This window comes from Carassius gibelio, chromosome B25 (assembly GCF_023724105.1).
Source record: "Carassius gibelio isolate Cgi1373 ecotype wild population from Czech Republic chromosome B25, carGib1.2-hapl.c, whole genome shotgun sequence".
NCBI classification, from domain to species: Eukaryota; Metazoa; Chordata; class Actinopteri; order Cypriniformes; family Cyprinidae; genus Carassius; species Carassius gibelio.
In genome coordinates this window covers 7,638,646-7,662,432 of record NC_068420.1, presented here as the reverse complement: position 1 = coordinate 7,662,432, position 23,787 = coordinate 7,638,646, and the positions used below count along the sequence as shown (strand labels likewise).

At 38.4% G+C, this 23,787-nt stretch overlaps 2 protein-coding genes across 3 annotated transcripts; one reads left to right on the top strand and one right to left on the bottom strand.

The window, feature by feature from the left end:
* The first annotated feature begins 38 nt into the window (after positions 1–38).
* Positions 39–14,131, top strand: polg (polymerase (DNA directed), gamma). The gene is made up of 23 exons (XM_052597615.1): positions 39–292; positions 738–1,314; positions 1,392–1,587; positions 2,647–2,814; positions 2,907–3,053; positions 3,810–3,889; positions 3,975–4,157; positions 4,296–4,444; positions 5,095–5,218; positions 5,300–5,518; positions 5,598–5,715; positions 5,812–5,886; positions 6,276–6,392; positions 6,471–6,631; positions 6,720–6,773; positions 6,858–6,975; positions 7,961–8,096; positions 8,288–8,534; positions 9,320–9,442; positions 9,527–9,704; positions 11,463–11,671; positions 11,751–11,911; positions 12,761–14,131. Exons 2-23 carry the CDS (start codon positions 746–748, stop codon positions 12,841–12,843), a joined length of 3,615 nt encoding a protein of 1,204 aa, XP_052453575.1. The 5' UTR covers positions 39–292; positions 738–745; the 3' UTR covers positions 12,844–14,131.
* On the bottom strand, positions 12,596–23,775 carry fanci (FA complementation group I). 2 transcript variants are annotated; one of them, XM_052597614.1, is made up of 38 exons: positions 23,620–23,775; positions 22,938–23,053; positions 22,751–22,823; positions 22,504–22,634; positions 22,102–22,255; positions 21,518–21,575; positions 21,331–21,372; positions 21,136–21,259; positions 20,956–21,041; positions 20,730–20,862; positions 20,572–20,652; positions 20,245–20,381; positions 19,985–20,165; positions 19,795–19,882; positions 19,581–19,711; positions 19,425–19,495; positions 19,219–19,333; positions 18,928–19,050; positions 18,760–18,828; positions 18,574–18,675; positions 18,311–18,493; positions 17,385–17,506; positions 17,139–17,300; positions 16,555–16,734; positions 16,283–16,449; positions 16,118–16,197; positions 15,925–16,041; positions 15,789–15,840; positions 15,470–15,597; positions 15,050–15,115; positions 14,879–14,975; positions 14,534–14,718; positions 14,351–14,407; positions 13,695–13,754; positions 13,530–13,607; positions 13,346–13,441; positions 13,139–13,252; positions 12,596–13,046 (listed from the first exon to the last, which is right to left on the bottom strand). In XM_052597614.1, the coding sequence occupies exons 2-38, from the start codon at positions 23,037–23,039 to the stop codon at positions 12,984–12,986; spliced, it is 4,008 nt and encodes a 1,335-aa protein (XP_052453574.1). In that variant the 5' UTR covers positions 23,040–23,053; positions 23,620–23,775; the 3' UTR covers positions 12,596–12,983. The 2 variants fall into 2 exon arrangements, with proteins under 2 accessions (XP_052453574.1, XP_052453573.1); XM_052597613.1 differs by having other exon boundaries at positions 12,596–13,252.
* Between the last annotated feature and the right edge of the window lie 12 nt (positions 23,776–23,787).

Genomic DNA, 23,787 nt, shown 5'->3' with positions numbered 1-23,787 from the left:
AGGTGCACTGCAAACTATTCTACCCCATTGATGGAAATGTCACATAGACGGCGTTATCACGCGCGCGGTACCAAAACACTGGGTGTCGCTGTGAGGCAAGTTGATCTTCAGAACAGGATTTCTTCGGACTGAGCTGTAGTTAGGATACATGTGTAGTGTATCCGAATGTGTCTGTTTTTGGTCAAATGCTGTAGTTAAAATGTTGCCTGTAATATAACGAAATCGATTTGTAAGTGCACTAGCATGGACACCAACTAGGCAGCGTCATATGTATGCAGCGGTGGTTAATCAGGTATATTTCATTATTTTTCTCAATTCATAATATTGTGTGACAGATATGAGCTGATGAATGCTCAGAGTTGATAATATAGGAAATATGCTTGATCAAAATAATGCATGCCATCACTAAATAAAAGCGAACTTCTCATTGTAGCCCTACCTATGTGCTTTTAGCTCTGGAACCATATATGAAATATTCTATTTTTCATGGTAACTACTTTATTTAATAATGTTTTATATATAATAAAATGTCAAAATACTGTATATCTATATTATAAATATTTAAATTGCATTTGAATACATAAAATGTGATTGAGGATTGTAAAAATAAAATTTTTAATGAAGTGCATTGCCAGTCTTGACATGGATAGACGTGGTCTTTGAGATGCATCTCTAGCTCTTATGTTTATTTTTCCTTTACCTTGTTTTTCTAAGTGTGTGATTATGTTTCATCCAAGGCTCTAATATGATGCTCCGTCTGATATCATGTCACCGGTGGCAGACCTTCATACGCACTGGAGTTTGGGTAAGATGGTGCTCTACCTCTGTGAAACCCAAATCCCAGCAGGGCTCAGATCAAACCCGCCTGAACCCCCTCCACATCCAGATGCTCTCCAGGAACCTGCAGGAGCAGATATTTCGGGGTCAGACGCAGGAGTACACAGACGAGGATGTTGAACGCAGTATAAGACACTTACAGCAGCATAAACTCTGGGGGAAAGAAGCAGACCTGTTACCAGACGTAGAACTCAAGCTACCTCAAATGTACGGCAAGGACATCGACGAACACTTCCGATTACTTGCCCAAAAGCAGAGCCTTCCTTACCTAGATGCGGCCAGTCAGCTTCAGAGAGCAAGACTTCCCATGATGCCCAAGGAGTGGGCTTGGGGAGTGGGCTGGACTCGGTACGGGCCGGGCGGGGAGCACCAAAGTGTGAATTTCCCAGAGGAGAGAGCTATCGTGTTTGATGTGGAAGTCTGCATGGAGGAAGGACACTGTCCTACGTTGGCCGTGGCGGTTTCCCCAAATGCCTGGTGAGGTTTACTGATCATATATTCGCCAGGGATTTTACCAGCGATTCTAGACAAACTTGGTGTATTTGGTGTTGCAGGTACTCGTGGTGCAGTAAGAGGCTCATAGAGGACCGATACACCTGGTCTAGTGATCTGACGCTGTCCGATCTCATCCCTCTGGAGACCCCAGAGAACTCCAGCCAGCCGCGGGGCGCTGTATGGCAGGAGAGGCTCGTGGTGGGACACAACGTCAGCTTTGATCGGGCGCACATTAAAGAACAGTACTTACTGAAAGTGAGATTCATTTTAGACTATTTTGAGATTGATTTCAAATATAGCTTTTTTTAGTTGATTCTGAGGGCGTAACGATATTGAAATTCTACATTTATTTGGTCTTAAAACAGAGAAATCTAAAATTCGAATCATTTTAAAAGCTAAAAGCAAATGTTGGCGTCAGAATATTATAATTTATAGCAGGCGTTCCCAAATGGGGGTTTATGAAGGAACTGCAAGGGGTTCATGAGTTGAAAAGGTAATGATTAAGTTAATCAAATATAGAATAATTTTAAAATAAAAACTAAATAAAACACTTGAAATATTTTATTTGGTTAACTGCATGTTATATGACCTTTAACCAGCATCAGAAAACTGTAAAAGGGTAATTTTTTAATATTGCCTTAATATCTCATGAGATACTTTACAGGAAATATTTTCTGTTAAATGGACTGACAAAAAGGTTTGGGAAACCCTGCAGTGTTATTACCGTAAACTTAAAAATGTTGTCTTGACAAGTGACTAAATTAAAACAAGTCTGAAAAACGAAAACTGAAATAAAATAAAGTGAAAATTGAAACTATTAAAATCATTTCTGTGTTAGTTAAAATGTATTTATTTAATTAAAATATCTTAAATAAAAAATAAAATATTGGAAGGAAATCTTAAACTTAGAATTGTTGTCTTAAAAAATTAACTGAAATAAAATTAGTGCAAGTTAAAGTGCTGAAATAACTACTTATAAAATAGAACTGTTTGAAAAAAAAAAAAAACTAACAATAAAAGCTCATAACAAAACTACAAAAAATTAACCAAAATTAAATCAAAACAAAAAATATAAAAATAAACGCTAATTTAAAATAGTGATATTATTAAATAAATTAAGGGATTTGCTGAAGATTACTTGGGGTAAAATAGTGTTATTAAAATATTAGTGTGTTAAAAAAAACAATCCAGTATTAACTGATAATAAACAATTACAGTTAAATAGAAATCTCTAATATTGGGCAAAAAAACAGTATGAAATATCAGTATGAAACCCTGTATATCATGCATGTGCTTTTTGGTTGGTCTGTGCAGGGCTCCAAAATGCGCTTCCTGGACACAATGAGTCTCCACATGGCAATCTCCGGTCTGACGGGATTCCAGCGCTCACTCTGGATGGCCAGCAAGTATGGCAAGAGAAGAGGGCTACAGGAAGTGAAGGAGCACATGAAGCGCCTCGGCCGAAGATCTGAGGGCCCGAAGGTTCGTACAAACCTCACAACTTCTGTCAGCTCAGCCTTAAAAGTTCACAATATGACCAACCGGTAACAAATTGTGTGTATTTTCTCATGCAGATTGGCTCATGGGAATGGGTTGATATTAGCAGTATTAATAACCTCGCTGATGTTCATGCTCTCTACGTGGGAGGAGAACCGTTGAGTAAAGAACCTAGGGACCTGTTCGTGAAGGGCAGCATGGCAGACATTAGGACACATTTTCAGGTAAACATCTAAAAGAAAGTTCACCCAATTTTTTCTTGAAAATGTACTCGCCCTCAGGCCATCCGAGATGAAGATGAGTTCGTTTTGGAGAGATGTAGCATTACATCTCTTCACAAGATGAGTGGTGTGGATTATTTTGATGTACCGTATTTTCCAGACTATTAGTCGCACTTTTTTCATAGTTTGGCTGGTCCTGTGACTTATAGTCAGGTGCGACTTATCAAAATTAATTTGACATGAACCAAGAGAAATGAACTAAGAGAAAACATTACCGTCTCCAGCCATGAGAGGGCGCTCTATGCTGCTCAGTGCTCCTGTAGTCTACACTGAAAACATAGAGCGCCCTCTAGTGGCTGTAGATGGTAATGTTTTCTCTTGGTTCTTGGTCCTAAATAAATGCGATTTATAGTCCAGTGCGACTTATATACGTTTTTTTCCTCGTCATGACGTATTTTTGGACTGATGCGACTTATACACAGGTGCGACTTATAGTCCGAAAAACGGTATTTATCAGCTGTTTGGACTCTTATTCTGACGGCACCCATTCACTGCAGAGCATCCATCGATGGATGAGCAAGTGATGGAACGCTACATTTCTCCAAAACTGTTCTGAATATAGAAACATCTACATCTTTCATTTTTATAATTCAACTATTGCTTTAAATGTCTATGCTGTACCTTTTTATAAATAGATGCAAGTACAAATAAAGGAAGTGTGTTTTAGGGTATTCTGAAGTTACTTGTTTTCTCTAATAGGAGCTGATGCAGTACTGTGCTCTTGATGTTTTGGCCACACACGAGGTGTTCATTCAACAGTTGCCTCTTTTTATGGAACGGTATGCCACTTAATTTACATAAACCCACCACCAGCTACACTATGGCATATTCTTGTTAAATGACCTGTCGTCTGTACTTTTCTAGGTGTCCTCACCCAGTGACACTTGCAGGTATGCTAGAAATGGGCGTATGCTACCTTCCGGTCAATCAGAACTGGAAGCGGTACTTGGAAGATGCCCAGACCACTTATGAAGAGCTGCAGAGAGAGATGAAGAAATCATTGATGATTCTGGCTGACGATGCCTGTCAGTTACTGGAGGATGAGCGGTAAACATGCACTAAGCTTGTTTCATTCATAATAACCGAAAGGAGTCCCTGAAGGACATGTATCCAGTTTTAAAGAGCATACAGTTACTGGCCTGGTGTTAAAATATTTTGGTATTATTGGTACGCTCTGCTCTGCAGGTACAAAGATGATCCATGGCTGTGGGACTTGGATTGGGACGTTCAGGACTTCAAGCTAAAGAAAATACCTGTAAGCAAGAAGAAAGCCAAACAAGAGGCTGAGGCAACAGCAGCAGCAAAAGAAAATGTCCCCGAAGACTGGAACGAGGGTAGGTGTTTTTTTATTTTATTCAGTAGGGTGGTTCATGGTTGAGTTACAGTATCTTGTTTGAAACTGTTCAGACAGTTAACATTCTTTAAGTACACTACCGTTTGGATTTTATAAAAAAAGTCTCACCAAGACTGCAAAAGTAGAGCGAAATAGTAGTATTCTTACAGTTTAAAATAAGTTTCTCTTCTAATACAGTTCAAATTGTGAGTTATTCCTGTGATGGCAAAGCTGAATTATCAACAGGCTTTACTTTAGTCTTTAGTGTCGCATGATCCTTCAGAAATCATTCGAATATATTGATTTGGTGCTCAAGAAACATTATTATCTTAAGCAATATTGAAAATGGTTATATGTTTAGAAGTGTTGGTGAAAAGTTAAATATATTTTATCAAATATATTTAATATAAATACACTTTTACACTTTTTATAGCTTTATCTTTACTGTGAATTTTTTTTTTTTAATCTTCAGGATTCCTAAATATCCCAGTAATTTTAACAATAAATACTGTAATCAAATGTTTATTATTTTTTTTCAATATTGTTAATATCTGAAATATTTAAATTCAAATATTATGTAAAATATTTAAAGAAAATGACACTCTCTTTTAGGTATATTAAAGGATAACAAGATTACTAACACTGTTTCAGACCCAGGTCCTCCTTCAGAAGAAGAGCAGGCTGGTCTACACCCCAGCAGAGAGCTTTTACAGAGACTAAAAGAGACCGTCAGCTACCTGCCAAAAAGGAGACAGCACTTACCGGCCCACCCCAGGTCAGTAGCGCCCCCTGTTATCCCATTTGAATAAAACAGCACACTGCATGAGCGCACATTGTAAATGTTGTTTATGCTCAGCTGGTATCGTAAGCTGTGTGTGAAGATGTCTGAGGACTGGTCTCCTGGAGCCAGTCTCATCAGTCTGCAGATGAGGGTCACGCCCAAGCTCATGGGCCTCACATGGGACGGCTATCCCCTGCACTACACCGACCAACACGGCTGGGGTTACCTGGTACCAGGCCGCAGAGATAACCTGGAGACCTCAGAGGACGGTGAAGGACCTGTATGTCCATACAGGTAAAATAAGGCAAAGATGTGTTCTTAAAGAGAAAATACAGTAGCTTGACAGCATCGTTCCTAAAAACTTGTCTTCCAGGGCAATCGAGAGCATCTATAAGGAATATTGTGAGCGCAAGGGAAAGGAACAGCCCCAGTATCCGGACAGCCCACCTTCTGATGACTTCATGTTGACGGACAGTGCCGTATGGCAGACGGTTAGAGCTTTGCTTATTTCTAAATAGGGTTTTAGGGTATGTTCCTACAAAGTGGTCTTTTTCATCCAAGTCTGTGTGTTTTGTGCATGTGTGTAGGTTGAAGAAGTGAGTCGACTGGAAGTGTTTGATGATGAAGCACTGAGTACAGCAGGCCCATCCAAGAGGATCAAGGTTAGGTTGTGATTTTGGGTCATTTTTAACTGTTATTTATATATTTTCAACAGTATTCTTTACTGTTGTTTAATGTTTCTTTATTTATAAAAAAAAGTCCTATTTATAAATACAATTATTATTATTATGTGCTATATTCAGTTTTAAACCGCAATTAAATAGTGTAAAAAAAGTATTGTTATTAAATGGATAAATTAAATGGTAGTAAATTGATTTAATTCATTTACACTTTTAAAACTTTTTTTTAACGTTATTTTTAAAATGAAGTTATTTGAAATATAATTCGTAATTAAATCGTATTCAGTTTTCGATTATTTTTAAAAAAAGATGTTAAATTTAATGCATTGCAAACACATATTTTGGTACCAATAGCTATATTTACTCTTTAGAAAAAACAAAATTCATTCACTGAAAATGGAAACGGCGAGTGTCCGTATCACAATGGAAATGGACCATACGATGATGTCAACATCCCTGGATGCTGGTTCTTCAAACTGCCTCATAAGGTTTTAGATTCGTCTTTATTGTACAGTGCATTCATTTAAGTTATAGACATCCATGACTCAAATGGTTTCAAATCACAGGATGGAAATGAGAACAATGTGGGAAGCCCATTCTCTAAAGACTTCCTGTCTAAAATGGAGGATGGTACGCTTCAGGCAGGACGACGGGGCACCAACGCCACACGAGCGCTTGAGATCAACAAGATGATGTCATTCTGGAGAAATGCCCAAAAACGCATCAGGTTTGAGAGCTGTTTTTAGATATGCTAGTCTTTCGAATGTATAGATGGTGATTTGATCCGAAATCTGTTATTTTGTCTGTCTTTGCAGCTCTCAAAAGGTGGTATGGCTCCGTAAGGCAGAACTGCCGCGCACTGTCAGACGGTTTGTTGATGACGTCCTCTATTGTGTCTTTATTTGAGTGAAATCATCAGAAGTGGTCTGACCTTCTCTTTGCTCCTTTATTAGACATGATGACTTTGATGAGGAAGGACAGTATGGTGCCATCTTACCACAGGTCATCACAGCTGGAACCGTCACTCGCAGAGCTGTAGAACCAACATGGCTGACTGCAAGCAATGCTCGGGTACGACAACTCCAGAGTGCAGTGCCTTTCGTAAAACACTGTGAATGGCAGTTCATAATTACTGGACTTAATTCATTATTGCCATTGTGTGTGTGTGTATAAATCTAGTATATTTTATTATATACTATTTATTAGATATTTTTGTATAATATATTTTATGGTTTTTATTTCATATAGTTAATCGTTATTACTGATTTAACTCCATATCATTCACGCCTATGGAAGCACATATCCGCCACATAAGAAAAAAAGTTGACATGGTAAATCATCTAGAAATAATAAGGTACTGTGGTATCATTATGAGACAAAATATCAAAATTTTGACTTAAATAGAAATTATGACAGTTGAGTTTTTTTTCCCATAAGTCATATGACTTGACTATCTCATAATTTTTTTTTTTTTTAAATCATAATTATGATGTAGTATCTCATAATTTCTACATATTGGAGCAAAGAGGAACAACAGGCAAGATTTTAGAGCAGGTTACTTTACCTAAGAAACAAAGTCTCAGCCTTCAAATTTGCTAATTTTTTTATTCAATTAAAACAATAAATAAATACCATGTTGTGGCTCTTTAATATGTACAGATTGCTGTAGCATTTCGTGAACTGATCATCTATTCCACTTTACTAGTATTTTACTAGTACACTTTACTAGTAGTACAAAATAAACATGAATGAACATCAGAAGGAATCTTGTTTCAACTGCAGAAAGCCACCAATACACACCATTACCATTTCAAGTTCAAGTCCACCAACATTAATTTGTTCTCCTAACTGATTTGTTTGTTGGACAAAAATAGCAGATTCAGCGTAATGATGGGTCAGATCGCTGGTCAATCAAACTCTCTACGAAAAGTCAATTCTAACTTTTTAACGTGAAATATGTTTTTTTTTTTTTTTTATCTTGTGTGGCAAAATTGGGTTACCATAATTCTGGCATGAAAGTGGCAATTGTATCTGAGGGTTTTGTGTGTGTTTGCAGAAAGATCGTGTAGGCAGTGAGCTGAAGGCCATGGTGCAGGTGCCTCCTGGGTATCACCTGGTGGGAGCAGATGTGGACTCTCAAGAGCTGTGGATCGCTGCCATACTGGGCGAAGCACAGTTTGCAGGAATGCATGGTATTCCAGATGCACTTTCCCAGCCATTAGATTAAAAGATGCTAATTCCTAAAATAATTTTGACTTGCATTTACATTTAGTCATTTAGCTGACACTTTTATCCAAAGCAATTTACAAATGAGGACGCCAGATCATATTTCTTATGAGGAGCAAACTACACTCTTTGATCATTGTTAATTTCTGATTTCCAGGATGCACAGCGTTTGGATGGATGACGCTCCAGGGAAAGAAAAGTCAGGGCACGGATCTGCACAGCCGTACCGCAGATGCTGTGGGCATTAGCCGTGAACACGCCAAGGTCTTCAACTATGGCAGGATTTATGGGGCTGGCCAGCCGTTTGCTGAGCGACTGCTAATGCAGTTCAATCACAGACTAAGCCAACAGGAAGCAGCTCGTAAAGCTCGCCAGATGTACGCACTTACCAAAGGACTGCGTAGGTAGGTAAAAAAAGAATTCAATTATATTATATATAATATAATTGATATATATATAATTATATATAAAATGTGTGTGTGTGTATGTATGTATGTATATATATATATATATATATATATATATATATATATATATATATATATATATATATATATATATATATAAATAAATAATTATGAAATGTAATTGTATTCTAATAAAATTATTGTATACAAATTTGTGCTGTCAAACAATTAATCGCATCCAAAATAAAAGTTTTTGTTTACATAATGTGTGTGTGTGGACTGTCCATATTTATGTTTATATAAATACACACATATACATTATATATTTTGAAAATAGTTACATTATCTTATTTATATTATGTATAAATATTTAATATATAAACACAACATATTGTTTTACAAATATATACATGCATGTTTATTTATACACAGTACACACACGTATATTATTTAAACAAAAACCTTTGTTTGACAGCACTAATAAAAATATATAAAGTTTTATTACATTAAATTATTACAAACATAGTTAAAAGTATTAAAAATATAACACAAAATTATGTTATTGTAATAAATTAAGTTGAATAATTTAATGAATAATTTAATACAATGAAAATGTATTAAAAAAGTGAATAAGACATATTAAATATTTAAACCGATTATTAAAATATAAACATTTATCAAAATATTAATATAAAATTATATTGCAATTTTTGAAAAATATTATTTTATAATAAAATGTATGATTTATTGTGTTTCTTTAAATAAATAATTAATATTTGCAGATATCAGCTGTCTGAGGAAGGGGAATGGTTGGTAAAGGAGTTGAATGTGGTGGTGGAAAGAGCCGAGGATGACAGCATCTCACTCCAGGATCTGCGTAAAATCTCCAAACTGGCATCTCAAAGGTCTGCTGACTACTGTGTAACACAAGCGGTTTTATGCTAAGTGTTGACAAATCTGTGTGTCAAACTTGTGTTTAATGCTTGAAGCACCACCAGAGGGAGAAAGAGGAAGTGGAATCTCACAGGGCGGCGTGTGTGGGCAGGCGGTACAGAATCAGAGATGTTCAATAAGCTGGAAAGTATCGCCCACTCTGAGGAACCAGCCACTCCAGTGCTTGGCTGTAGGATCTCCAGAGCTCTGGAACCTTCTGCTGTTCAGGACGAGGTGAGACAACACTTGAAATAACTTGTATTGGAAATAACTTGTATCTTCTTGTAGCATGTACAGTATTGTTCAAAATAATAGCAGTACAATGTGACTAACCAGAATAATCAACGTTTTTAGTATATTTTTTATTGCTACGTGGCAAACAAGTTACCAGTAGGTTCAGTAGATTCTCAGAAAACAAACAAGACCCAGCATTCATGATATGCACGCTCTTAAGGCTGTGCAATTGGGCAATTAGTTGAAAGGGGTGTGTTCAAAAAAATAGCAGTGTCTACCTTTGACTGTACAAACTCAAAACTATTTTGTACAAAAAAATTTTTTAGCAATCCTGTGAATCACTAAACTAATATTTAGTTGTATGACCACAGTTTTTTAAAACTGCTTGACATCTGTGTGGCATGGAGTCAACCAACTTGTGGCACCTCTCAGCTGTTATTCCACTCCATGATTCTTTAACAACATTCCACAATTCATTCACATTTCTTGGTTTTGCTTCAGAAACAGCATTTTTGATATCACCCCACAAGTTCTCAATTGGATTAAGGTCTGGAGATTGGGCTGGCCACTCCATAACATTAATTTTGTTGGTTTGGAACCAAGACTTTGCCCGTTTACTAGTGTGTTTTGGGTCATTGTCTTGTTGAAACAACCATTTCAAGGGCATGTCCTCTTCAGCATAGGGCAACATGACCTCTTCAAGTATTTTAACATATGCAAACTGATCCATGATCCCTGGTATGCGATAAATAGGCCCAACACCATAGTAGGAGAAACATGCCCATATCATGATGCTTGCACCTCCATGCTTCACTGTCTTCACTGTGTACTGTGGCTTGAATTCAGAGTTTGGGGGTCGTCTCACAAACTGCCTGTGGCCCTTGGACCCAAAAAGAACAATTTTACTCTCATCAGTCCACAAAATGTTCCTCCATTTCTCTTTAGGCCAGTTGATGTGTTCTTTGGCAAATTGTAACCTCTTCTGCACATGCCTTTTTTTTAACAGAGGGACTTTGCGGGGGATTCTTGAAAATAGATTAGCTTCACACAGATGTCTTCTAACTGTCACAGTACTTACAGGTAACTCCAGACTGTCTTTGATCATCCTGGAGGTGATCATTGGCTGAGCCTTTGCCATTCTGGTTATTCTTCTATCCATTTTGATGGTTGTCTTCCGTTTTCTTCCACGTCTCTCTGGTTTTGCTCTCCATTTTAAGGCATTGGAGATCATTTTAGCTGAACAGCCTATCATTTTTTGCACCTCTTTATAGGTTTTCCCCTCTCTAATCAACTTTTTAATCAAAGTACGCTGTTCTTCTGAACAATGTCTTGAACGACCCATTTTCCTCAGCTTTCAAATGCATGTTCAACAAGTGTTGGCTTCATCCTTAAATAGGGGCCACCTGATTCACACCTGTTTCTTCACAAAATTGATGACCTCAGTGATTGAATGCCACACTGCTATTTTTTTGAACACACCCCTTTCAACTAATTCAACTAATTGCCCAATTGCACAGCCTTAAGAGCGTGCATATCATGAATGCTGGGTCTCATTTGTTTTCTGAGAATCTACTGAACCTACTGGTAACTTGTTTGCCACGTAGCAATAAAAAAATATACGAAAAACCTTGATTATTCTGGTTAGTCACATTGTACTGCTATTATTTTGAACAATACTGTATACCTCTGCAACTGATGTTTGTAACTGCATGAAATAACTTGCTGAAATGATTTAATGAGACTTCTATTATGCTTTAGTTCATTACCAGCAGAATAAACTGGGTGGTTCAGAGTTCAGCGGTGGACTATCTTCATCTAATGCTGGTGGCCATGCGGTGGCTGTTTGAGGAACACGACATCGACGGGCGCTTCTGCATCAGTATTCACGATGAGGTGCGTTATCTGGTGACGAGTGAAGATCGCTACAGAGCTGCTCTGGCCCTGCAGATTGCCAACCTGCTCACCAGGTGAAAGGCCAAACTTTGATTCGTTATTTTTGACATTACCCTGTGAAGTCCTTGCTTGAATATTTTTGTCCGTACTCAGGTGCATGTTCGCCTATAAACTGGGAATGATGGACTTGCCCCAGTCAGTGGCTTTCTTCAGTGCGGTGGACATCGATAAGTGCTTACGGAAAGAGGTGACTATGGACTGCGTGACTCCATCCAACCCCACCGGAGTGGAGCGGAGATACGGGTTAAGACAAGGTCAGTCTAAGCCTTAATTGTCATATTAAAAGAATAATTTACCTGAAAATGAAAATAAGCTGAAAATGTACTCACCTTCTGGCTAGTCAAGATGTAGATGATTTTGTTTCGTAATCAGATTTGAAGAAATGTAGCATTACATCACTTGCTCACCAGTGGATCCTCTGCAGTGAATGGGTGCAGTCAGAACGAGAGTCCATGATAAAAACATAGTAATCCACACGACTCCAGTCCATCAATTAATGTCTTGTAAATTGGAAAGCTTGGTGTATTTAAGAAACAAATCCATCATTGTTTATTTTTACATAATTTCTTCTGGCTAAAATATACAAGTTCACTGTCCATATATTGCTTCAGAAGTGAGACAGTTTAAAGTTAAAACGCCTTCGTGGATTTGTTTCTTACAAACACGCAGCTTTTCGCTTCACAAGCATTGATTAATTGTGGATAATTGTGACGTTTTTATCAGCTGTTTGGACTCATTCTGCTGGCACCCATTCACAGCAGAGCATCCATTGGTAAGCAAGTGATGGAATGCTACATTTCTCCAAATCTGAAAGAAACACCTACATCTTGGATGATCTGATGAAGATTGTGAGCAAATAATTTATGGGTAGACTCTTTTATAAAAAAAAAAAAAGAAAAAAGAAAAGAAAAAAAAAAAGAACAAAATTCACCAGATCATATGTGGACATTTTTTATTAAGATAATAGCAGCATTTTGTGAACACAAACTCATTAACACACTATAAATTCAAATAAAACGAACGACTACAATGAATTAATTAAACCGGAGTTGGATTCTTTTTATATCAGAAAGCAACTTGATCCTGTTTTTATATATCAACAGGTGAGGTGTTGGACATTTATCAGATTATAGAGATCACCAAAGCATCGTTCGCCAAAGGAAAACAGCAAGCTACAAGGATATAATATATGTGACATGAAAAGAATGAACACGGGCGATGCAGTCTCTCTCAGCACACAAATGACCACCCCTAGTGTGAACGCAATGTTGAAATGAATGAACAGGGTAGTAAAAAGTGCAAAAGGAGGACAAGAAGCTCTTTTTTTCACTGTTTCCTCCTCTTTTTCTTTGGTGCTTGATTTTCCTCTGAAACCTGAGATTCTTCAGCCTAAAGGAAAGAAAATAAAAGACACCACTGAAGATGAAAAGCCCAAACCCACAGCACTGTCTGAGTATGAACATGTTTGAACAAAGACGCACCTGTTGGCTTTGATCCTGCTGCTGTTCCTGTTCCTGCAGTGCAGCGTCCAGTGTGGCCGCATTGATTCGGAAGTCTCTGGAAGTGCTCTGTTTCATGTACTGCATCAGATTGACCTGTTTGAAAACATTCAGAGGTGCCTTCATTCTTCAGAGGTTTTGGTAACACTTGTTGTTGAATAGGAGACTTGGATCCTCTTGAGAAAATACCTTGGATTTCTTGGAGAGAAGAATGAGAAACTTCTCATACTGTTCAATGTTGAAAATGAGATTTGGGATGGCTTTAGTCTCACGCAGGACTTTAGCCTAGAAAAGATATCACATCAGATGCACAAAGTATTTTCAAGACTTGCATTTTTTTTAGTCTCAGGGGATAATTCGTAATAGTTCCTACTGAAGCAGCCGCTACTGCGTCATCTTCTTTTTTCTTCTTCTTCAACTTTTCCGGGCCTCCTGCCATCAGCTCTCCACTCTACAAAGGAATATGGTTTGATAATGCGTCAAAGACAGTGTGGTGAAGGTTGAAAAACATCAAAAAGAGGATCATTTACGTACACACCTGTACATACGTGATGAAACAGTAACACTGAGGAGTGAGATGAGAGCCTGACAGCTTCACCTGGACACGAGAGAAGTTATTTTAGTGGCATTTCAGTTAAATGTGGATCTACAGAAAACAAGCCTTGAATATTTTTAACTAGGTTTTTACTGTTTTAGGTTAAATATAACCCCATTTGGCAATAATGGCTGTTTGGTTCCTCAGTTAGAAAACAGTTAAAAGTTTTGTTTTTATATACAAATAAAAGCCATTAATGTTGAGTTGTATATTACATTTTACATCCTTGCAACACAACTACGCTACCTTTTAAAAGTTTTTGGTCAAATGTCCGCCTTTTTTATGCATTTATTTGATCAAAACTACTGTAAAAACTGTAATACTGTGAAATAAGAGCTGTTTTCTATTGAAATATATTTTAAAATACAATACTGACACAACTGAATTGTCACATGATCCTTCAGAAATCATTCTGATATGCTGATTTAGTGCAGAGGAAACATTTTATTTTATCTCAGTAGAAATTAGTTTCAGTAGTATAATCCACTGAAAGATCAGACTTTATAGACACATTATCACACATGTTAAAGTTTAACATAAAAAAAAATCATTTCTTTTCTTGCCCCTCTCTATGCTGTAAATATTTAGAAAAATCTTACCAGTTTCTCCAAACGTGCAGGTAGCTGGCCAGGTTGGGTCGCACACAGCTGAATATACTGCAAAATAAAAAAACAAGTGCTTTTAACGACGATTTTGTGTACAGATCCCCCAAACCATGACAGAGCAAACTGAAATTTCTGAATTGGCGATTTATAGATCACATAAATCAGAAGGAGGCTCACATATTTGGTAAGTGTAGTCAGGATGCTGTAGGTTCGACTGAGCTCTCTCATTAGTGTGTCTGTGCAGGGTCCCGTGGGCAGGGCGGTCTGAACCAGCTCGTGTAGAGCTGTTAGCAGCGTGCCTAACTGAATCGTGACAGCCTTCTCAATCGGGTCCTGCTGGCCCAGTGGCTGCTGGGTGTTTCCTAATGCAAAAACACACAAAGGAAATGGCTATAATGCTCTTTCTCCTAGATCTGCGATGTCCAATCCTAGTTCTGGAAGGCGACAGTCTTAATTAAACACACTTGAGCCAGCTAATCAGAAACTTCCAGGCGGGTGTGTTGGAGATCTTTGGTGTGTTACCTGAAATTGTTCGGTCTGAGCTTATCTGGCCCTTCTTCTTGGCGATTAACCAGTCGACTTCATCCAACACCTTTCCAACTTGAGACAAGACTAGAAGCTGGAAAGACAGATGTGCTCTAATAACAGGTACGAAGATTTAAAAACTTGTTTCTGGAGACTGTCCCTTCTTACCGTGGTGGATGCAGCGGTTTTCATGCTGATGATGGCAAAATGAGACTGTTTCTCCACCTCAACATCCTGCTCAGAAACAGAGATTATTCTAGTAACATTAAATCAAACTGTGACCCTGAACCACAAAACCAGTAATAAGTGGCACGTATATATTTGTAGCAATAGCCATCAATACACTGTATAGGTCAAAATTAAATTCCAGATTTTCAAATAGTTGTACCTCAACCAAATACTGTACTATCCTAACAAACCATACATCAATGGAAAGTTAATTTATTCATATATGTAGAAATTTCAATTCCGAAAACTTGGCGCTTATGACTGGTTTTGTTGTCCATGGTCACAAATGTAAAGTTCTCCAGTACTTTCAATTTTCAAAATAGGGTCAATTTGCTTTGAGAAGATCAGAGGTCCCAGTACCTGATCGATGTCTCCCAGCTGGCTGTGTATGTCCTGACACATCTCCCAGAGCAGAGACACTGGGCTTTTATACAGGACATGCAGGTTAAACAGCAGTGACAACAAGCCCTTAGTGAGTGAGATGTCCTCTGAAAGAGAGAATATCTTCATAAGAAACCAGTGAAAGTAGGTTCAAATGAATCAGCATTGTGAATATTTAGATGGTTTTTGATTTCCTGAAGACTGCACTATTGCTGTAATGCAGATTTCAGTGGTTTGAAAGCCACTCGGCAGCCCCTAATAAATGTTTCATCTTTGTATCTGGACATGAATCACTTACCGAAGTTGGTTTCCTTACAAATTTTCACAGTCCAGGTGATCATTTGCACAAACTGCAAAAAAAAAAAAAAAAAAAAAGCCACATTGAGATTCCTGACAGCTAATACTGAAAAATCATGGGTGTTTTGAAGATCTACCTGCTGAGAGGAAGGATTGAGATGCCGTGAGAGTACGCTGAGGATGCTGACCAATAACTGAGCTTCTTTACTGTTGAACTCCTCCTCTCCTCCACTGAGCTGGTTCATCAGTGCTCGCTGTACAGAAAAGATAATTTACGATATTTGCCCGTGTGTTTTAGACCGATGAACTGACTGAAAATTAAGCTGGTACCTGAAACTGTCGGATGTAGAAAGCGGTTTGCTCTGTCAGGTCAGACCCTTCACCCTCGGCCTCTCCTTCCCCCGAAATATCTTAAAGAACGTTTTTTTTTTGTCAAATTAAAACAGCGTAAACATAAGTTTTATGTAGAAGAGACAGTAGTATTAAGAGGCCCACCGAGAGATGACAGGAAGTTGTTCATGCGTGTCGGGTATCGTTGTAGCACAGTGGTGAAGACTCGCAGTAGACCCTCCAGACATAGTAAGGAGACACTCTGACCCTTCTCCTTCTTCCCAGCATCCTCCACGGTTGACGGGACGTTAGTGTAGCGCCACATTAGAACACTGCATGCAGAGAAAGGCATGCATGTGGTTAATAATTGCAGCTTCGTTCATGCACTGAATCCCTGTGTGTAATGAAATACATTGCTCCGTAACACAAGCCTTGACCTGGTGATGTCACAGAGGTGGCGGAAGGTTTTCTCAGGGCTCTGTCCCTCCGGCCCGTCTGTGTGTCCCGTCTCCTCCAGCTGCTGGATCTTCTGCAGAGCCACACTCACAGAGTAGCGGAGGAAGTCTCCGCTTGAACACAACACAGACAGGCTCTCCTCACGGCTCTGAGTGCTGTCTCTATATAAAAAATAAAAAAGATAATATTTCATAGTGATATTTGTGGATTCTTTGATGAATAGGAAGTTCAATGAACAGCATTTATTTGAAGCAGAAATTGTAACATTTTAAAATCTCTTTACTATCACTTCTGAATTAATTTAATATATATATATATATATATATATATATATATATATATATATATATATATATATATATATATATATATTTTTTTTTTTTTTTTTACTGAAAAGTATTCAATTCCAAGACATTTTAAAGTATGCTACAATAGAAAACAAATATTTCACAAATGAAAGTTTTCACTATGTTTTTATCAAATAAATTCAGCCATGGCTAGCATAAGAGTCTATGTGTATATGTTCATGTATATATGCTCACGTAGTTACACACTCAAACTGTACCTGAAAAGAGCAGTGAGCAGTGTGGAGATGAAGCCTAGAGACAGCAGGCTGCGAGAGGTTTTGCTGGACATGGGACGGCCTTTCCCTGCCCGTTCCTTTAGGATCTCTGACACCTTATGATAGCGCTTGAACAGCTCCAGAACATCCTCAAAATGGTTCTTACTGCTCGACATGTGCAACACAGAATATGTTAAGCACAGCATTAAAGATGTACAAGTAATCAGAAACACTTTCACAAGCACACACTTGTAATTGGCAGTGGTGAAGTTGTACTCCATGAGAACCTCGTTCAGTCCCATCACCAGCACAGCATAGATACTGTTCTTCACTCCAACACTGGAACTTGTTGAAAACTCGGCACACTTATCCTAACACACATTAAACGAGGCATTAACAATTTAGTATTGTTAGTCACAGTATCCACACTTTGACCGAAAATGTATATAATATAGAAAAATGTATATAATAAGCGAGTACACCATGAATCCATTTTCCAAACCGTGTTTTTAGCTTGTCCTGAATCACTAGGGTGCACCCATAATAAGTGTTTATATTCGGACTATTTTAGATTGCTTCGGAGGTACCGTGGTGGAGTAACCCAGTACCTTTGTGATTCTTCATAGACATAAACAGAGAGAAGTAGTTCCGGCTACGATGTTCTTCCGCAAGACGCAAGCAGTTCTGTTTATTAACCGCTAGAGCGTCAAAAGTTCCCTACCACAGCTTTAAGGCATAATTCCATAAAAGTGTAGATGGGAAGGGAAAGGTCTGCATTTGATCTGCACTCATTAAAGAACACAGACGCAGCTAGAGGATTTTCATAATGATCAGCGCAAATTACCGCCTGTTTTAAGACATGCTTTGTCTGGGTGTTAAATAATAGCGCAAATACCAGTAATTTGACAAGTGCAAATGTTAGTAATTTGTGCGAATACTCTCCTCCCATAAATTTTGCATCTGAAAGGGAAACTCCTGCAAAAGCATATTGAAATAACTGCGTTCACACCTTTTCAGGGCTAATTCTTCACTGTGTGTCTTTAATAATCCTTAACAGTACTTTTTTTTTTTTTACGCCAAAAGACGGTTTTGCGCTGGCGCAAGCTGTAAGTAAATCTGGCCCTAAGTATTTTTTATCAAAAGAAAAACCAGCAAAGGTGGAAATTACAACGTACCAACTCAAAGTCCTCCAGTTCGCTTTTAATCATGCGCTTCGTTATGCTTTCCAATATAGCGTGCAGTTCACTTTGGACTCCGCCCTCCTCGTCTTCGTCATCATCATCATCGCTCACATTGCCACCTGACTGTATGTTCTGGTTCCACAGCAGGCAGTGAACCGTGCAGCACAGCAAGTGAGCCTGGAGAAACCTACATTAGCTGAAAACTCTCATGTGATCAAGTGCATGATATCAATGTGATCGAGGCATCGCATCAGTACCAGAGGCTCCTGAATGAAGACCTGATCTCCATGTGCACTGATACACGACTCCAGCTTCAGAGGCGGAAGCAGATCTCGCTCTGGTTCAAAGTATCGCTTCAACTGGTAAACAATGAATGGATCAGTACCGTCAGTTAGTCAAAGCAGGAAGGCACGAGAGCTCAATTTAGGATGATATACACGCACTTGTGACAGGAGGGTCTGCATGATGGAACTCGTCAGCTGAGAGTTACGACGAAGGACATCATGGAAACCCTTTAAAATCAAATGCATCACATTCTCAGTACAGCGCAGATGGATCACTGAAACAGCTGTATTGTTTCACTGCTGTAGGGGAAGTGAGAGGGGTCAGACCTCGTAAAGCATGAGCCGCACATCAGCCTGCTGGTTCAGGCACCGGCGTAGACTGCTCAGGATCTCCAGACAGAAGGCTTCATTAGCGGCAGTGTTATAGCGTGAGTGGACGTCCGCCTGGACCTGGAGGAGTCAGAATCAGTCATAATCACGATAACAGAAGAGTATGTAATGAAAACTGCATAGCACATGTCTGCAGATGCTTACATACTGGTAAAATGTATAGCCTGAATGCACTGCAAGTTGCTTTGGATAAACGCATTTGCAAAATGCATAAAAGTAAACGTTCACCTGGCTGGATGTTATAGCCTGACTGGCCTGGCTGGAAGCTAAACTCCCCAGAATACGAAAGTTCTTCAATAGCAACAGGAAGCCTGCCACTGCTGACTTCCTGCCATCTAAATTACTTCAGAGAAAGGATAAGATTTATTGGAACTTAGTCATCACTTGAAACAGAGGGAAATACATTCGGATGCGTGGACCGTTTCTTCCTCTACCTGGAGAACATGGCCTTCCGGAGGACCAGGATGAGGGCATCTTTCATGGACATGCTCACCTTGAGCAGAGGCTGAGCAGAGGAAACATTAAACATATCACACACTTGATCATGTGACAGCAGCTCATTCTTAATATCATGTGGGTTGAGATGTTACCTGCACAGCTTTGAGGAGACCCTGAACAGTGCTGAGGGGCAAGTAGGAAAGCTGATCAAATGTTTCTGTGACCTTAGAGGAAGATTCCAAGAGGATCATGGGAGCAGACATCACAATGCTGGAAAGAAGGTCTGTGGAAGAGATGTAGTTTAGAAGAAATGAATGAAACTACGAATAAGCTTGAATAAATATCAGCAAAAAGAGGACTTCTAACCAATGAAGTGGGTGACAGGTGAGGCCGTTTTAGTCACCAGCCGGTTCAAGACTTGTTCTAGAATCTCCCCTCTGATTGGTTCATGCATCTGTACAAAAAGAAAACACAAGGAGTTGGCTTCATGTCACATATTTGGAGCATGCTTTAAATAATACAACTTGAACAGCTCTGGTTGACTTCTTTACTTTACCTTGAAGCTCTCAAGGAGAACTTGTCCACCAAGTCGACAGGCTAGCTGGTTTGGCGTTTTAACCGTGCTTGACGTTCCTTCTGTGACTTTCCCAAAAGCTCCAGCTTTAGGCCCAAAAGAATCCATAAGTATAAACCCCAGTTGCACCAGACCTTGAGTCACATGATCCCAGCCAAAAACGCTGCAAATAAACATATAATACATTGAACAAATCTACACAATAACTAAAGGGACCCAGAATCACTGCAGTTTAATCAGACCTGTTTTTGACGGTGTCTAATATCATGTCGGAGATGCTGTTACACTGAGGCAGCAGCTCCTGCAGAAACTTAGAGCTGTGCTGAATCTGATCATCCTTGAAGTTCTTAGTGACGGCGCCCTTCAGGAACTCAAATACCTGAGCATTATGGATCATTTTATGAGTTACACAAAGGTTTGAGACAGTAAAACCACTGTTTGAGGCCATCATGGGCACATTTTAAAGACTCTGAAACACTCAATGTTTAAATGCACACATGGTACGTAAAAATGCCATCCTGATAGACAGCTTACTAGGTTTTAAGAGGAATAATGAATTGGAGACTTACCTGCTCTTCGTATCGTTGTATGCGAGCCACAGAGAGCAGCAGAGCAATACTGAAGGGACACAACGGATCACTGTAGGCCATCTACAAAAGAAGACCAACAGCTAGTACACAGAATCCTCAAAGATAAAAACAGACTGTGAAAAAGGACAGACATTCACCTTAAGGTTTTTAAAAAATTCCCTGCCGAGCTCATGGTCAAGACGAATGGCAAAGACGATGTGGAGGATGACGGTTCCTTCTACGTGACGCAGCTGATCCTGTGGTATGGTCTGCACCTCCACATCTTCACTCCTAAAACAGATACATATATATATATATAAAAATGACCTAGGTCTCTTTATTTTACATACCAGGAAAAACTAATCGAGTGTGTGTCCTACTCACTCTCCTTTCCTCTGCTCCTCTTTCTGAAGTTGATCTTGCTTCTTGAAGTAACTGATGATTCCCTCTAGAACCAACTTCTTACAACCCTGTTGTTAAAAGAAAAAAAAAAAACAAGAATCTGACCATATTAACACACTGTGCACTTTTAAAGTACATTTAAAGCACGAGTTATAAATTGACCTTGGCAGACAGCAGCAGTAGCTGGTAGACCAGAGGTGGAATCTCCTGAAGGTCCAACTTGAGGAACATCCGTAGAATCTTCTCAATCAAAAACTGAAGCTCCTCAGCAGACAACGGAACATCCCTGACACAAAATGTACAGTTTTCTTTGTGTTCAAGACAAAAGTGGATAACTAGCCAGTAAATATGTCATACCTGAACATGGTTGTAAGGTGTATTACACACTGTGGATCCCATCTGCATGAAACGGAGATATGTTAGTTCAAGGCAGAAGATTGACTGCCTGTTGTGTTTTGTGAACTGGTATGACTTGTCACATTTCTTGATTTGTGTCTTTATGGATTATTAATTGAAAATCAGTATTAAAGCACTGAGATTTTACCTGCTAGAGCAAAGACTGTTGATCAGCTGTTTCTTGTATTCATCTCCACTTAGCTCACCTGAAATAAAATAAAAAAGTATACTTGTATGTATGCTACTATGTAATACAATTCAATAAAATCATTAAGAAACCAAGCAAACAAACCAGTCTTCAATCAGAAATCATTCTGCTATGGTGATTTGCAAAATTCAAGTCAAAAAGGCTTTAAAAAAAGTTTCTTCTCCCTACTCCAGAAGTATTTAAAAGTGCTGTTTGTAAGATTTTGACTGTACTAAAGCATACAAATTCCATAATTTGGTTGCAGATATTTAAGAAACATGCTAAGTTAACAAACTTGTTTATCTGAAAAACAATGCTACAGTCAGTTACTCTCCTTTCAAAATGTGTGTTCGGGGGCCGGAATGTCGGTCTTTGTTTTGGTTTGTGCATCAAGTCTGAGGAGGAGGGGCCGGGAGAAAAAAGACCCTCTCCAATATTTTGAATTTGGACTGCAATACCTATTACTCTTTGAAAAGATAACATTTTTGCTGTTTTATGATTTCCTTTTTAACAGAACATTTTGGGCTAAACAAATAGCAACTTACCTTTTCCATAAGCCAACACTTCTGTAGCGGCAAGAGCTGTTAGAATTGTAGGGAAAAGTTCCAGCGATCTCCCACTATTCATCTCACCTACTTTGATGGCATCTACATATAGAGATGCTAACGTGGCTAATGCATGACCAGGTAGACTGTGTGTCTATGGCACAGAAGAAAAGCATATTAGAAAGTTAAGGTATTAATACCAAGTTCAACTCCTCCGAATCGGGTTTTTGGACTTAAACCAAAGATTCATATTCTACAAATAATACAATTTTTTGAAAACACTCTAATTACAGGTTCAGTCCTCCAGATCAACCCATGTGGGATTCGAAACTACTGGTTACCAGCCAAGATGATAACCAGTGCATTGCTATTAATTTGTGTACGGTATGGTAAGTAACTCACCTCTAGCATCAGAAGCCCAATGATATCTGATGCCACTTCTGTCTGGAGGTCTCCAGATTCACACAGTGGAATACAGTGCTTGTACACAAGCAGTCTGCGGTTAGCGCCATGCGAAACACTTACTGGTGAACCTAACATCCCGAACACAAAAACAGTTTGATTTTGATATTCAGCTCTGCTTGATGAAGCAGCACAGAGTTAGTACAGATTACACACACACAAATGAAATATAATTAAAACATGTTACCTTTAAATATGGCTTTGATCAGGATGCCCGTGTCCTTCCCTTTCAGAGCACTATTAGTAAGCATGGTTGTGAGCTTTAGAAAGACACAAAAAGGGCATTTAAAAAATACTGCCTTGTACATAATATTTCAGACTGTTTGAATCAACTGCAGCCTCATTAGATATCAGTACACACAATAAACACAAACCTGATCATCAGACAGCAAAGTGAGATGCTTTTGTAGCTCATCTACCCCATCACTCTCCGATAATGACAGGATTTTATCCACCGTAACCTTCATATTAGACATTGATGTACACTGGCCTGTGAATATACATAACAAAACTCTAAAATTTAGAATTTGTTATTTCTGTTTTATAGTGCTTTTTTGCTCTTTTTGGAGCTTGACAGTAATAGTCACAATATTTGTCACTGTATTTCTGCATTTAACTATAAATACCAAGCATTATTTCTCCAAGCATTATTCAGAAATTTCTTATTTTTGTATTGCAGAATAATATGAGGGTGACAGAAATTTAATTCACATTTATTTTCTGCATACTATATTTGACAGCTAAGGGATGTTATAACCAATTTACACATTTTTTTAAATAACCATTTATAATGTGAACAGTCTCAAAGAACAGTTAAGTTACGTTACTTATGATTGTGCATATATTTTCATTATTTACGTAAGTACTAAATGTGAAATATTAAAATATGTAACAGACTTATTTGCTAAATATTAAGATCTCATAATATTCTATTCATACTGAAATAAACAAACCAGAAAAATTGTAGCAACAACTTTCAGATTAGCATAAAACATGACATATTGAAATATGAAAGCGTTAAACGTGTCCTCTGCCTTTACAATACCAAACACTTGCCTGTTTATTGAATTTTATGTAGGATTTGTTTATAAATGTTCCTTGTCAGAAGAACTGTTGCGTGAAATCTCTTGTCTTTAGTAGTCGGTAACCCGTTAGCTTGTTGAATAACAACCGAAACTCCCGCCAGTGTGTCCATGAAACGCTTCCTATTGCGTCATGTCGCGT